General features: G+C 37.3%; 2 protein-coding genes across 2 annotated transcripts; one reads left to right on the forward strand and one right to left on the reverse strand.

The window, feature by feature from the left end:
• Positions 1-2,972: 2,972 nt before the first annotated feature.
• On the forward strand, positions 2,973-5,382 carry dlx2a (distal-less homeobox 2a). The gene is made up of 3 exons (XM_083536762.1): positions 2,973-3,490; positions 3,640-3,824; positions 4,197-5,382. The coding sequence occupies exons 1-3, from the start codon at positions 3,172-3,174 to the stop codon at positions 4,524-4,526; spliced, it is 834 nt and encodes a 277-aa protein (XP_083392888.1). The 5' UTR covers positions 2,973-3,171; the 3' UTR covers positions 4,527-5,382.
• A 5,033-nt stretch (positions 5,383-10,415) lies between these two features.
• dlx1a (distal-less homeobox 1a) lies at positions 10,416-15,903 on the reverse strand. The gene is made up of 3 exons (XM_083537935.1): positions 12,648-15,903; positions 12,162-12,361; positions 10,416-11,763 (listed from the first exon to the last, which is right to left on the reverse strand). The coding sequence occupies exons 1-3, from the start codon at positions 12,958-12,960 to the stop codon at positions 11,512-11,514; spliced, it is 765 nt and encodes a 254-aa protein (XP_083394061.1). The 5' UTR covers positions 12,961-15,903; the 3' UTR covers positions 10,416-11,511.
• Between the last annotated feature and the right edge of the window lie 1,437 nt (positions 15,904-17,340).

Here is a 17,340-nt window from a genome sequence, read left to right on the forward strand (position 1 = left end):
CTACAACTGTGACTAATTTTATTTTATTTTATTTATTCGGACCATTTTATTTGAATCCATCATTATGTCGCGAGCGAATCACGACAGAACAGATCTTGTGCGACTGTCCTGAAGTAAACAAACAGTTTACACAGTAGCTTACTTCAATAAACGATACCATTTTCACATGATGATGTTTATACAGTTTGTGCTTTCAGTGCTGATGTTTCTCCTTCATCTGTGACATCAGTGTGTTTTCTTTTCCTTCTGTCGGTTGAGCCTGAACTCTCCACCATGTCGCCATGTCGTCTTGGCATCATGTTAACCTGTAACTTGAGCAGCTCAAATAATCGATTACAGCATTCGTTGACAACGAATTTCACTATCGATTATGATCGATTTTCTCGATTAGTTGTTGCAGCCCTAAATACACGCATAACCTAAAAATCGACAAATTAAGCATTCTACCTGCATCTTGCTTGTGTGAATGTGGTTATGATGATTTATTACTTTTGGTCTTTTAAATACAATTATTCCAGATATCTGAAACCATTTTTTTTCCAAATCCACCGTCTGTTTTTCTCAAATAAAACTCACACTACAAATGTCAGGTGTTTATTAAAAACATTTCATTTTAAAATAGATTTTCTTATTTAAATATTTTTATGATATTTGCTGGGCAGTACAATAAATGTGTGTGGTGCATCCCAACCGGAATGTCCTGTTAACACCGAATATATTTGGAAAAAAATTTTAAGACCTCACCAATAATTATTCATTTTTCATGAAATTATGAATGAATTAACAAGACAGTGTATTTATAAACGTTGTGCTTTTAAATACTAATATCCATGGGACATGGTGTTCTATCACTTAGGTTATAGCATCTGTGACTAGTTGTCTCCTTACCCATCTTAATCTTTTTCTGTCTTGAAGTTAATGAGACGCGCTCACACTCAACACTTAATCACTATAACGCTTTTGTGGGTCCATCAACATACAAGCAGGAACGGAAAGCATTCTTGGTTGTATAAATCTCTATGACCATGCACTTCATGTAATATACTGCCCCCTTTTGGTCTGCTTTACTAATTACAAGTGTCAGTTAATCCCAGCAATACCGCTGAACACCAGAGATGGAGCTAATGTGTCATTTTAATCTCTACTTACGTTAATGCACGTGCTCTAAATTATATACAGTAAATACATACAGGGGTGCAACTGCACGTTTACATAGGAGCATGCAAGATGGTTTGCGCCCTCTCCCCCTCCCAAAAAAGAGGGTTAAATACAAAAATAAATTAATCAAATCCATGTGCGGGCCCCCTATGCACTGCAAATACTGTAAATTCCATGTTTGCGCTTCTGCATACATACCCTCTCTTTCCACTACATTAGGAACACCAGCACACCTGCACATTTATGCAGTTAATCATGTGCAGCACAACAATGGAGCTATCATGAAGATAATCATGTAGATACAGGTTAAGGGTTTCAGATAATGTTCGCATGAAACATGGAAGAATGAAAGAACGTTTGATTTCGAGAGACTGCCAAATGAACAGTTTTTGAAAAACTAAAACCAGTCCACTTGGCACCAAATACTATGACAAGGTTAAAGTCAAAGAGGTCAATTTTCAGCCTGGTGTTTAAGGTGAACATTAATCTCTTGGCCTGTATATCTGCATGTTTTTTATATGCATTGCACTGCTGTCACGGGATTGGCTGATTAGATAACCACTTGAGTGTGTAGGTGTACCTAATAAAGTGGACATTGTACACGTGTTGCATTTAAGGTTTATGCATGCGTGCCAATATTTTGAAACCTATAAATCCGTCATACAATAAAGAGAGAAGGATAAAGTCGGATTGTAATTCATAAAAACTTGTCGGAAGTGTGAAAAATACATATTGTACTGCATTTAATTCAGTGTTGTAAAACGAACTAAACTGTCCAGCGTTTTCTTACTATCAGAGTTTATTTAGCACTGTGGGATCTGTCTGTGTATGTTGGTGTTAATACTTGTGCCGTATCACGTTTTTTTTAAATACTATATCATAATAAATCAAGTAGCAGAGCTACATACAGAATTATTTCTTTTAAAGCAGATCGATGTTCATGTTGCTAATAAGCTTCTAAAATCCCACTTATTCTGCTGAAACGCTTTGCTTCATCACCCTTTATGATCAGACATTGCACTTACTGTCAGTGGTGTTTAAACCAACAGATGTCGCAACAGGGCGAGAAGTTCTGGCTTCAGCTGGTAAGAATGGTCTAAAGCATTATGAAATCAAATGAAAATTAATGTGTAAATGAGACAAGCAATTCCGTTTACTTTTTTTGGCGTTTTAAAAGTAAACAGGAAAATCCTATTAAATAAAAATAATAAAAAAAGAAATTACCAAACAAACAAACAAACAAAAAATCTGTTTATTTATTGTTAAAATCCATTAGAGGTCAATAAAATATTATTGAAGATTAGAAAAAAAAAAAAATTTGTTCCTTTGGTCTGCTTATCTCATTTATTGATTGATTGATTGATTGATTGATTTACTTACATATTTATTTATTTATTTTTATGTTTGCCTGTTTGTATTTGTGTGTATATATGTATGCACGTATGTATGCATGCATGCATGTATGTATATATACACATAACAATGTTTTAAAAGATTTGCTCACATCATTTTTGTGAGGATGTACATATGTAGTCATTAAAATACTATTTGCTGCAAAAAAAAAAATGTCTGCAAAAATTCTAATGCTTTATTTTTTTTACCTTAATCCAATAATGTATTTTTGTAGTTGTAGTTTGTTTGTATGTCTGTTTTTTTGTTGTTGTTTTTGTTTTTTACGCTAAAACCTGTGCTGTATGCAGCTGTGTACCGCGCGCTGTGTTTTCCTGAAGCCTTCCATCATTGGTTGTTTGAGGCGCGCGGGTGCTGCCTCCCACGTGACGCGCGATAAATGCCGCCCGCTGCAATCCTGAGCCGCAGACAATCACGATCTTCGGTCAGGGCACGAGCCCTGTCTCTTCTTCAAACCTCACAGGAATGACAGCTCCTACGAAAACAAATCAGTAAACGCTGTATTTTGTTTCTCCAATTTGTTTTTTCTTCCCACGCGGGTTTCAGTACTGGATGAGTGGCTGTATATTGCGTGCACGGTTTTAAAGAGTTTGAGTGTTAACCATGACTGGGGTGTTTGACAGTCTCAGCACAGATATGCATTCCAACCAGATTACCTCGAGCGGTTACCACAGCTTGCACAAGTCGCAGGAATCACCGACTTTACCCGTTTCTACCGCCACGGACAGTAGCTACTACAACGGCCAGCAACCGAGTCACTGTACAGGCTCGCCTTATGGTCAGCTCGGTGCTTATCCGTACCACAACAACGGCATGGGCAGTGTCCAGTACAACACCAAGTCTTATGAACTGGGTTTCAACAGCTCCTTCAGCACCTACAGCACGTATGGCTCGAGCGCATCGCCTACTCCTACTGACGCAGGTAAACGTTGTGTCTGCTCTCATACAGCACACTAAAAACACATCCCACCAGCTTTTACTGTAGTTACTAGATTACAAGTTGATTTGCATGTGTCTGTTTGCTACAAGATTTCTGGTGGAAGATTTTAAAGATCTTTTATTTCCATGCAGAAAAAGAGGAAAACGAACCCGAGATTCGTATGGTGAATGGAAAGCCAAAGAAGGTGCGCAAGCCGAGAACCATTTACTCGAGTTTCCAGCTGGCCGCCCTGCAGAGGCGCTTCCAGAAGACGCAGTATCTGGCGCTGCCGGAGAGAGCCGAGCTCGCCGCTTCTCTGGGCCTCACACAGACCCAGGTGAGGGTCACCGATCACATGTGAACCAAACAATTCCTCCGACAAACGAGCTGGTTATCTAACTGTAAAGATAGAAATGTACTTAGATGATCAGATGTTCAGAAAGATTGCGCATGGAGCCTAGATTTATATATTCCGACCTGTGTAGTGTAATGTTGTAAAATTTGTGTATAAATAGAATTGTATAATATTATACTATTTAAATACTAAATCACACACAGATATAATGTATCACTGTAAAAAAAAATTGTACTCTTCCCCCAGACGCACAGCAAAATCATAAATAATTAGTTATGTGTAGTTTATTTATGAATGGATTTTTTTATGAATGGATTTATCTCGCCTGGTTCTCATTGTGCTCTATCATTTCAGGTGAAAATCTGGTTTCAGAACCGCCGATCGAAGTTTAAGAAGTTGTGGAAAAATGGAGAGATTCCGCCCGAGCAACACGTGGCTTCCAGCGAGTCTCCGCCGTGCCATTCTCCTCCCGTCAACAGCGCCTGGGACTTTCCACCAAACCAGAGGATGAACAGTGTGAGCTCGGCTTTAGCTCCGAGCAGCGGTTCTCCCAACAGCACTGCGCCTTCCTTCCTCACCAACTACTCCTGGTACTCATCCACGAACTCAAGCGCGCACCTCCAAGCGAACGCGCTGGCGCCTCACCACCACAACACAGCTGTCAGCGCTGGGACGATATTTTGACAACAACGAAACGACTTATAACAAAGAAAAAAAAAAGACCGGAGAATTAATTTCGCGGGGAACAGAGAGACACAGAGAGAGAAAATCTCACGAAAAGCTTGATGTGACTTATAGGCCTCAGTTCATTCGGAGAGAGATGTAGGCCTGCCCTGTTCCTTGCTGCGCGTAAAACTGTTTTTCTTTCATTTTCCCCCCTTATACACAGTCATCGAGCAGACGCGGAAGAATAAAAAGACAATGCAGTTATTTTTGTATTTATTTATTTTGTCTCTGGAGGTGATGGGGAAAATGAAAGGAGAACATAATGCATTGCTTAATGAACCACTAAGATCCAAAGCTATGCTCTAAAAGGCTCTTCACGCCGGAGTGAACTTTATAGCAGGATGTGTTAACTTCAGATTATGTAGCACAATTTCAAGCTGTATCGTGCCTTCAAAAAAAAATAATAATAATAGAGAATGACCTCACTTTTGTCCACCATAAGAACGTATTTTAAATGTGCCCATCTTTGTCATTTTTTTGTTTGCTTTCTAAGTTGTACATAAGGTTAGTTGGAGAAAATTGTTTCTGTACTTGTATGTTTCACCGCGTCCTTCTGAGATGTTGCCATCATTATAGGCTTGTAGGTTCTAATGTAGGTTTTTTTTTTGTTTGTTTTTGTTTTTGGGAAATATAAATGAAAAGCATTATCGTTAAGAACTCAAAAAGCTACTGATTTTCTCCCAATCCAAATTCACATGTAACACGTTTTCTCGGAAATACTTTTTGTTTAATTTATTTTGATGTCGTATGCTGAATGAACATTTCTGCCATTCTATGAAAAGCGTATTTAAATAAAAAAAATGTTTCATGTGAATGTAAGGTTCTTTTGTGATTTATAGTTCTATAACGAGAAGCTTGCTATTCTTCTTCTCTGAGTGCTTTTTCTCTATATATCGCTTGAAGCGCGCTGCTGAAATGTTTCAGATGTTTTCCTTCTCCTCGGCCACGCCCCCTCCCGCTGCTCTGGCGCCAGACGAACATCTCAGCCTGTAATAAGTCTGGCTGAAGGCGTGATGCTTGTAAACGTCTCAGACAAAACTCACAAATTCACCTTTTGTCCACTAACATGACATCTATGACTAAGCAGCCACACGACATACTACACGATATGAGAACTTGGTGCTGACAAGAGGAGATGAGGTGGAGATCATGAGATGATTCGAGTCACGGCATTAAACTGGCTTCAATTAAACAAATGAAAAACTGTTCGCTCAGTCTTCAGAACTTAATGCATGATTTAAGGTGTGAGCACTGAACACTCACTGATGTAGCCATACAAAAATAACATTAACATCGGATTATTATAATATTTTTTCATAAAATTACAGTATTGCACTGTAACTGTTTGGAAGTATGGACTTTTTTTAACAGCGTTTATATTGGCAAAACATTAAATATTGGCCTAAAGAAACAACGAATATAAAGGAACCAAATAGGAAACACATTACATATTCTTGGTCTACATGATCATTTCAGCTGAATGATCAAAGCTGTAGAGAAGGCGATGTAATCAGGATGTGCTTTGCCAGAGATGGTCGCATTACATATGTTCTGTGTCGCCCCCGGGGGCTTGTAAGTGCAAGAGCTCTTTGCAACCTGCTGATGTGCACCCGAGGAAACTCACAAAAGATATTAACCATTTACGCAGTGTATTTCGATTTTACAAATAAACCCATTTCAGTAAGGCTTGTATCAATACGCCCAGTGATATTGCATGGGGTCAGGCTTTGCTAATAGAAAACAGTTTACATACTGGCTATTGGGACGTTTTATAAGGGATTAATAACGTGCAAGTGCATGCACACCTGTTCAAACCTAGAAGTGTGGATTTGAGGGGCCAGACGTTTGACCATCGTCATATGGTTAACATCCATGTATACCTTTTTATATTATTTTAGACTACAGTGCGGCCTTTTTTACCATTCACTGTCCAAAAATGTGAACTACGAATGGATGATTGTTGAAGCAAATCAAGATTTTTCATAACTCGAACAAAGAGAAGAGAGAAAATGTCATTGTATTGCAAATGAAAAAAAAAAACAAATATGGGCTTTAAAGAACTATTAGAGCTGCGTGTGCTCTGCACGCCTCTCTCTCTCTCTCTCTCTCTCTCTCTCTCTCTCTCTCTAAAAGATTAGTGATGATGCGGTGTTAGACACTTCCGGAATCCTGGAGACAACTTGAAAAATGCCATACCCCTTCCCTAATTTATACTCTGATCTGTAATTTCATCCACAATTGCTCCAGTTTGAGCATTCTGGCTCTCCGATCCGAAAGCCTGCAATTACTGTATAATTCTTCGCAATTTTAGATGTCCTAATATGGACTGTAATTTCTGCGCAAGACAATTTCCAGCTATTTCAAGCATCAACATTGTCAAAGTTGCATGTACATAATAAATGGGAATATCAATGCATAGTTTTTAGCATAACATCTTGACTCGGCTATAATTATATCCGTTTGGAGCCTACGCAAAATTAGTCTGAATTGCGTGGTAACTGCTGCTTTAAATTTTTAAAAATTACTCATAATTTTCCGAAGATTACCAAGATCTCGAGTGCACAATGTCATCAGCGTAATGAGGAGTAAACATTTATGCTAATAATCTGCAATTTTTTTCCCCAACAGCTATAAAGAGGGAAAATAAAGCTGGATTTGTTCAGTCTTCTCCAGTGCGCGACTGCTAAAGCTCCCAGCCCTGCTTACACCAGGCGCGTGCAGCAGGGACCCGAAGAGTACAGCCAACCTAGTGACCACTGGATACTAAAACTGACTCATATATGAATATACGCCTGATCTGCATTCTTATTTCTCTTAACAAAAGGTAAGAATAAAGCTTATCCATTCCTAACTTTTTGTTGTCAGTGTTAGTTTTTCTTTATTGCTTTATGCACCATTTCCCCACGAAAACATGAAATAAAATAACTTAATATATCAGATATCAAATGGAAACAAGGATATTGATTCCAGTATTTTTTTCTTTCATAACTCAACACCTTCATTTGAGACGTGCACAAATAAAAAACATCTAAAATATTCAATATAAATAACTTCGTTTGAATTTGCATTATTCTTTATGTTGTTTTAAACGAGTCCCTTTTTTCATTTTATAAATCTGTTTACGTGTTTTTCTGATTTTGTTACCAAAAAAATAAACAAATATTATAAACATTTGAGAGAAAGCTGCATTGCTATAACAAATGTATTTCTATATATAAAAAATACAAAATTCTGTTCAATTTTAACTTAGATTTTCTGTCATTTGTTGGATAAAATAAAGCAGCCCTTGTACCATCATTTCACTACAGCCTTAATTATTCCAACATTGTGCTATTGCTAATTTTGTGCGCTCTTGCTATTGACAATCCCTCAGTATACACCTGCAAGCAATTTGCCAGGCTTACTTATAAGCGAGCCGCTGTGAGGGGGGCTGTCGCGCACCTAAGTCGCTCTCTCTCTCTTTTTTCATCGCACAGCAAATTTTCTTTCAGTGCGCTATCTCCTTTGTTAACAAAAGATTCCACGTGCGAAAAAAATTGCTCATAATTATCCTGTAGATGGGAAACTGCATTAGAATAAATAAGGGCGCAATGACTGTAATTATGTCTGGTTTGATGGGCTCGGCTCGTAATCAAGAGGAGAATATAGTGAAATAACGCTGACCCTCTCCGCTCCACAGCTGCATACCCCCAACCCTGTAGCACAAAAAAAAAAAAAAAAAAAAGAATACAGAGAAAAGAAATAATTCATTCAAAATTTTTTGTATATTTTATTAGGTTACCTTTCTGGATTTATGATGTATATTGTATCAGTGCAGTGAAGAGCAGTGTGTTTTATAATAAAAAGTAAAATTTAGGTACGTTTTTACTAATCATTGCATGTTTTTGAACAATAAATAAACTCTGGTTTAACAACCTTTGTGTATATACTTGCACATTTGACAGTGAGAGAGAATAGTTAAATAGATACTTTAAAATTACATTTAAAAACTAAAATTTAAATAAAAAAATGCAAACTAAATAAAAAATACACACACACACACACACACACACACACACACACACACACACACACACACACACATATATATATATATATATATATATATATATATATATATATATATATATATATGAATATTTGGACTAGGGCGTGTAATATAATAATAATAATAATGATGATAATAATAATAATAATAATAATAATAATAATAATAATAATAATAACAATAATTATTATTATCATCATCATCATTATTATTATTATTATTTTTATTATTATTATTATTACCATTATATAGTAATAGTAGTAATCTTGGTATCTAGAAGAACTGGTAAAGCATGATTATCGACTGTTACAATTACGTTAGTTTGTTGTTGCAGTTTTAGTTTTTAGCTTTTTATTTTAATTTTAATTTTTTAATTAATTTTTTTAAATTATTATTATTATTTTTTTTACATTTTTGGCACTCAATAACTACAACAAACATGCCTAAATAGCAATGGCTCAAAAGCACACTTAAATGTATCCATAAAACAAATATGTAAAGGTAACAACTCTCATATTCTGTAATTTTGTGTCTCCTGTGGCCTGTAGCTGCTCTCTGCTCTTGATCACTATGGTTGGCTCTGTGGAACACACTGTGGCCTTTTCCTGTTCGAGTTAGAAAAAGTGAGAGGCCATTTTTGCAGGCCCCACATGAAGAACGTCAAAATTTGTCAGAATAATTACTGCACTCTCTAGCGGTGTACACACAAACACACACACACACACCACACACACACACACACACACACACACACACACACACACACACACACACACACACACACACACACACACACACACACACACACACACAACCGTGGCCTGTAAGGTGCTCCTTTAAAAAAGCACTGGAAGTGCTAATGCTGGGTCAGATTATGCATGAAATTATGTAAATGATAAGTGATACAACACGAATGTTTATATGTCAATTAAATTTGTATTAAATTCGTTTTAGCTCTGTTTTTTTTTATAAATAAGTTTTGGGTTGTGTTTTTTTTAAAATAAATAATTAGGGTTTTTAGAATTGACAGTTAAAAAATATCCAATGTGTTAAATTACAAAACTCACTATAGACTCGCTAAAACACAGATAAACCACAATAAAAGATATTCCGTGCACTTTCTATTTTTTTCTGAACGTTTATTTATTTGGCTCGGCGTAATTTAGATTTTTTTCACTTAAAAAAACAAAAAAAAAGCGCAGTTAAAATATCCTCTACATCCAAGTGGTCTTTCGGTCCGTTTAACACGTCCCCACCCCGGACATCACCGACCTTCACCCACCCCACACCGTGAGAGCACCCCCCCACCCTGCACCCACCCCCCCCCCACCCCCCAGTTCCCTGCTCTTTTCTGCAGGCACCTGTCTCGCACTCAATTATTCACTTAACACATACGCGTGCTATTCACCCGCGCCCGGCGTTTGTTCCTGCGGCACGAGAGCGGAAAGGAGCTTATAGCGGCTAAACGAAAGAGAAAAGAAACAAGCACTCTTATTGTCGAAGGATTTGCTGTGTTACAGAACCCAACACACGATTAATCGGCGATTCAGTTCGAAATGAAAAGTCAAGCAAAATAGAGAAATCACCCTGATCCTGGAAAACCCAATTAATGATGACCTGCAAGGGACACACACACACACACACACACACACACACACACACACACACACACACACACACACACACACACACACATATATATATATATATATATATATATCTTTTAATTGTTTAAAATCTAGGCGACGCATTTTGTTAACTTTCTCGGAAAAAAGTTGCAATGACGACATTGTAAAATCTCTTTTAAAGTGTGAATTTTACTGAGTTTACACATTGTACACGAATCCATAAAACAAACAAACAAAAAAACAATAAATTAATTTGACCAAAAGAAAACTATTTTTTGCCATGTAGAACGCTAAACACATGAATGTGTAATAATCATACTCGGGTCGAAATTCTTTTCACATCATAAACAGCACAATCTAAGAAAAAAAAAATGTTTTTTTTTTCTGTACATGATTTCTAAACACTTCTGTCGCGTTGTATCCGAGGAGGATGCTTTTAAAAGACGCACAACAAATTCTCAAAATCTAAATCAAAGTGAAGTGTTGCTCACTGTAGTGCAGCCATATCTTTTAAAGAACATTCATTTTTAAATAAACACAAACAGACATAAACAAAATCTAAATAAGTTATTTTAAATAAACACACCAAAGGAAAAAAGCTCCACACAGTCAAAAGGAATTATGTTAGCCTATAAAGATTTGCTCTTTGGAATCAGGAAAACCGGGATCTTCGCATGATTTTACTCTGTACTGTTCCAAATGAACAGATGCCTGGTACAGCACAACCCATTCCCTCTTTCTCTGTAGAAAATATAGTCTATGTAAGATATGCTTTGTGTATGTCTGATTATTAACAGCTGACGGATGAAAAAAAGGCAGATTGTTGCTTTTAGATAAATCATGCCAAATAAATGCGTTTGTTCCATTTTCCAGGGTAAAATACCAGTCTGAAAAATTATAATTATTTTTTTTCACTTGTTACAGTTTTATAGAATGTTTTACACATAGTAATAAAGGTCAAGGTAAAAAAAAAAAAAGAAATATCAGGAGCAGCTTCATTTGACCAAAGTGTCTGGGATCCGCTCTTGAAAAGAAAAGGAGGAAAACTAGTTCCTCCGCCGCAGACGCTTCTTCTCAGTGTCTCGGCCTCCGGACTGTTGTTGCCGGTGTGTCGGTGTGCTTGTTGCGGTGTGCTCCGGTGTGATCGCAGTGTGTGATCGCAGTCTGTATGGGCTGAGGGCCGGAGAGCCGGGCGGCAGGGTCGCGTGCTCCCCTCATCCGGGTCCTCCGCGAAAGGAAGAGGGGCGGGGTCCGCTAAGCACTGCCTTCACATGAGCTGCGGCTGTTGCATAGAGTCCTGGTGCGTGCTGGGATACCAGGAGGTGTAGCTCGGGATGTACGAGGTCGGTGTGCCCACGGAGGTTTTAACGCTGGCGGATGAGTTCCATACGGGCGCCACGGAAGGCGAACCGGCGCTCAGTACGCGGCCACTGGCCAATGCGCTCGTGTCTATGGTTCCTCCGCCTTGCTTCATTAACTTCTTAAACTTGGATCGTTTGTTCTGAAACCAGATCTTGACCTGCAAAATATTAAAGCGACAAACAAGTTAGAAATCACCAAGAATTTGTTGTTTCTAATAAATTCCAAATAACGCAAACAGTTGAACGAAATGTTATTTGCAAATTAAATATATAATTAGTTGCAGATGAACGAGATAAATACATTTGCACATGCAAAAAAAAAAAAAAAAAGGCTCAGATTCCATAATGTAAATTGTCCATGTGTTCCAATGGCTTTTGAAACTGAGCTAAAGTTTTGACATATAATAATAATAACAATCATAATAATAATATATTAATGTATATATATTATATTTACTGATATTTACTAAAGCTTAAAAGTAGAATTGAATTTGCGCTTAGTCAGTTCCAGTGGTAGATTGAATGAAATCAATGTTTTTGTAAAACGCGTTCTCACCTGGGTTTGTGTGAGCCCCAGAGATGCGGCCAGTTCTGCTCTCTCAGGCAGCGCCAGATACTGAGTCTGCTGAAATCTCCGGTTGAGCGCTTGCAGCTGGAGACTCGAGTATATGGTCCGAGGTTTGCGAATCTTTTTCCCCTTCCCGTTGAAGCGAACCTCTCCTCCTTCCACCACCGTGCTTTTCTCCGTCTCTGGTGCTGAGAGAGGAGAAAGAGAAAGCGCTTGCGATCAGAGTTGGAGCTTCACAGACGCTTGGAGTGCGGCGCACATCACTGTGCTAGTTTTAGCTCCAGCCTGCAGTTTAGGTATAATTAGCGTTAATTGCATACATTGTTTATAGCATTGCGCAATAAATAATTACCAAGCCTAATACCCACACATCTGGGCTACTCCAGTCCAGCATTCTCACAGCGAGCTGAAAAAACAAAGGCACGTTCTAAAAAGAGATGAGCGGAGAAAAAAAAAACAAATCAAATGTCTTACCTGCGTCTTCTAACCGTGTCTGCGTTAACGCCGTGCTGTTTTGGTAAGTCTGAACGCTACTGAGATATGGACTTGAGGAATGGCTACCGACTGAGTTGACATATGGATAAGCCAGCGATCTGGGAAAAGACGGAGCGGGACTGTACGAGCTGTCGTGCTGAGGATGACCGGCTGAATGTAAACAGTGCATTGAATAATGTCCGTGCGACATAGATGAAGGCGACATTTGTTGACTTGGTGGCCCAAATTCCATGAAAACGCTCTTTCCTGAGACGGGGCTGTTTAGACTCTCTGGTATTGTGGTCATTGTCATGTCTTCAGTGCGAATCTCGCTTCTCCTGCCTTTTTTTTTTGTTTTCTTCTATCTCAGTGAAGGATGGATCCCAATTTAAGCTCAACTGATTTTTTCACTTTCCATTCATAAGAAAATGTAGTTTGTCTCGGTGAAAAGTCTAGGTGTGATGCGGCGGATCTACACAAACTCGCTCAAACGTTTGAATCAGGGAATCATGAATATTTATCCAAGGTGCTCTCTGATTGGTCCGCCCGCTCCAAGAGTGGCGGGGATTGGAGATCTCGGGGTAAGGTCCGAGGAATATGATAACACAAGAAATAAGACAAACCTAAGAGGCAAATGTTTAAGGCTAAAAAAAAAATAGTTAGGGGTGGGTCACTATAATGTTATTGTTTTTTTATTGTTGTTTTTTAATCTTTCGTTTCTCTTACGTTCCAAAGAGATAAACAAAGAATTTAAACAATAAGGATTTGGTAATATTTTGATTCACATGTTTAATGATCGCATTTCCTCTTTTTTGATGGAGAGTAAATCTAGTTATTGGTAAACTTCATATAATTTTAATCAGCTAAATAAAAAAAAACATAAGATTTCAATTTTAGAACAAAACCAACAGAATAAATAATCTAATTAGCCTAATGCAAACAGAAAAAAACCAACAAGAGTTTACATTAAAATCTGGGCTCTATTATTATTATTATTATTATTATTATTATTATTATTATTATTATTGTTGTTGTTGTTGTTGTTGTTGTTATTGTTATTATTATTATTGTAGATTTCTTTTTTTTTACAAACAATTACTAAAATTGTTCTTAAAATCGCAATCTAACAATGAAAACACACGTTTTAAAATACACTTTTTACTCTGAAAGCACTGCATAAATATGATTAATAATAAAATGGTGTTTCGCTTTTGTCTGTGCCCTTATTGTTTCAGGGACAGATGTATTACTAGCTTCATTTGATTAAATGCTAGTCTCAAGTGCTGAAGCCACAGCTGAAACCAGTTGAATTTGCATAACACTGTTGTTTAATTTTCATACGCATAATTAGACATATATTTAACACTTCCACTGGCATGCAGATTCAAATCACTCCGAACCCCTAAGCGTCCGTAAAAGCACCTGGGCTTAAATCCTACATTTCTACAAAAGGGAAAATATTGCGCCCAAATAATTACAGTTTTTCGGTGTCATTAATAAAAGATAGAATATTCAATAGATCAGTTTCGGCCTGGAGTTGAAGTATAGCATTCAAATGAGCAAAGAAACTCGTACTCACAGCACCGAATACTCTTTCTTTTAGTGATTTCAAATGAAGGAATGAATGCTGAGGTTTTCCCTGCGACCTGCACCACTACCGCCATCATTATTCACATCAGTAGACATCTTTCACCGTTTGATTTGAATGTGACAGGTTAAATAACTAGGCACTATTTATAGCTGGTGGTGGCTTGGGTCATGACCTTAAAACACCAAGACCTCGAGAAAATCAAGCAGATCGAAAACGTGCAAAAAGCAACCGACAATTGGCTCCATGTTAAGAAATTACGAATAGATGAAATAAGTGTTTCTCTATAGTAATAATAAAGATTTCTTTGGAAACATACAAACAACTTTGTCGTATGAATTCTAATCTTTAAAGCAACAATATAAAAAAATAACTGATAAAATTCACATTACATTTTTATTTATTAACAACAGACTACAAACATTGTACACCTAAAAAACTGATTACTCCATTTAAAATCCCCATTTTTGTTTTCTTCAGCATGGTGTAAGTGATTTTATTTTCTATAGGCTGAGAGGTCAGTTTGTAATGTCTAACCCTAAAGACCTGGTTAACTCACAAAGGACATGCATCATTTGGAAAACTTTGCAGGAGGTCCGAGTTAGACTGAACTCACTTGGGGGGGGGGGGTTGATATGACGCACTCGACAGGGTTAATACAAACACATCTGGCCAGCTGCAGATTTAAACACGCCAGCAAACAAACGTGTCAAGTTTGTAACATGAAAAATGATTATATATCTATCTATAAATACAAATATTCGCTAGTATGATCAATGAACATATGATCCTACCCAGGATTGCTTCACTTCAATTAAGGTTTTAGAGCATCTGGAAATAAACAGGTGACAAAAGAAAGGCGGTCATACCGGTGCGCGTCTTCTCTGGTTAAAACGGATCACAGCTTCATTATTTCTTTTCTACTTTTCATTGTCATTCTCTTGCAGTTGAACCATCGGTCATGACTCCGTCCAAATCTCAAAGCGGAATTCCCGATTAAACGCGGCACAAATTCCGTTACTTTTTAGATTCCCACCGGGCGCAAGAGCGAGACAACGCAGAGCGACGCACGCGCCACGCACAGTAGTCCTCTGTACTGACGGTCACATTCAGCAATTTTTTTTGTGTGATATCCCCCCCAAAATCGGCTCAGAAAATTGTCCAATTTAAAGCAATTTGTATTTGAAATTACATTCACAAACTATCGCGCAAAGATTTTTTTTTATCAATGGCAAAAAAAATAATAACTGCATTACAACCAACAATTATCCTCATTCAGAGCTGAGGGAAGATTTTTGCGTGTAGCGTGGCTTAGACTGATAACTGTGATTATTGCACTCGGTTATGGGATCTAAGACTGAAATTGAGGTGCAGTCTGCATATGCACCATATTTTACTGTAGGTGACAAATGTCGGCTAAAGATCATTTGTACAAACAAAAGAGGAAAATATGCTTCAGTCGTGACTATAATATTATTTGAAACAAAAAGAAAAGCAATTAAAAATAACGATCTAAAAGTAAGCATACAACAATTTAAAGATAAAAGTAAAAAGGCAAAAGAAAAACACCTCAAAAAACATTTAATGGCACTATATAATTATAATGAGAATTATAAAGTACATATAAATACAGGTATATAAAGACGCATGCTGACAGTTTATAATCTATTAAAACAATAATAAACAAATATCCAATCCAGATGCAGGACTTTGCAATAGAAAAGAAAATCGTACAAGTAGCAGAGTATAAATCATAGGCCATTATTAGACTGCAGGAAAAAATCATGCCTAAGGTTGACTTTGACTGCAAAGCAGTTTAATTATCCAAATAATTTCTGTAGAAAAGAAACCATAACAGAGCATCATTAATTATTATATATGGGGGGAAACCCACGTGATCGAGTTTACAAGGACACAACTCTTTTTTTTCGCCCTTAAGACGCTCAAAATAAAGCGCTACACAAAAATGATGAGATGGAAGTTCAATCCAGCATTCAGAGAAAGGCAGAACCCCACGTTATATTTTAAACACCTGCTATTCAGTACTTTGTGTGTGTGTGTGTGTGTGTGTGTGTGTGTGTGTGTGTGTGTGTTGGTCGGGGGGTAATGGTGTTCTAGGTTAGAGTCAAATACTATCTCCACTCTCAGATGAGGAAATACCTCCCTGACAAAACTCGGTTTCAGCAACAGACAGTTGAGTTATTGCCTCGTCTCCGGCATGAAATCAAGCGCAGACATCCGTCCTTTCAGTAGAACTCGATCCGACTGTAAAGGGACTTCCGACTGGAAAGCCAGAGTAAATTTAAGTCAAAGTCTCTGATTAGTTTCTGTTATTGGTGGCACAAGGGAGATTTAATTGCTTCAGTATGAAGCAGAGTCACTTCCTCCCCTTGGTTAGGCTGATCTGTGAGATGTCCATGTGATAAAATGTGCCAGACTAATATAGACAGCAACTAAGTAATTTCGGTAGTGAGAGACATTTTTGCTGAGGTGGTACTCTCTACAGGTACCTTTCTTAGATTTAGCCACAGGAGGCTAATAGTGGAGGAACATCATATACTTCACCTCGGCATGGTACCTTTTGATACTATAGGCTACACATATTGTGTGGGAAATCAAGTAAGTTAGAATAAAATGAAAGTTATTTTCAATAATTATTTCAAACCAGCTGTAAGAAGAACTGCAACCAAACTATAAGAAGCAATTGATCAGTATGCATATCTCTTATTTTGAGCCAGACATAATACACTGGGTTGAAAACCACAGACCACTCTGGACAAATTATTTAGACACATTGCCTAAAATCTGCTTCATTAATAAAAAGTGAAGGGAAAAAAATGATCTTTTCTATATGCACATTAAAATTGAGATGTGCCTGAGATGTTAAATTCTAAAGCATTTATCTACAAGGACAAGCCTAATTAACACTGCTTAATTTTCATTGAGAGAAATCCCTTTACAATCTCTTGGTATATTATTTCAGAATTTTATGTGCTGTGTTTATAAATATCATGTTGATGTAAATAACACTGCTTTCCCTTTTGTTGAAATGAAGTTACTCATTCAAACTTGAGGTCACTATAAAAACTTAAAAATCACTGTAAA

Source organism: Silurus aristotelis (assembly GCF_946808225.1).
Source record: "Silurus aristotelis genome assembly, chromosome: 3".
NCBI lineage: Eukaryota > Metazoa > Chordata > Actinopteri > Siluriformes > Siluridae > Silurus > Silurus aristotelis.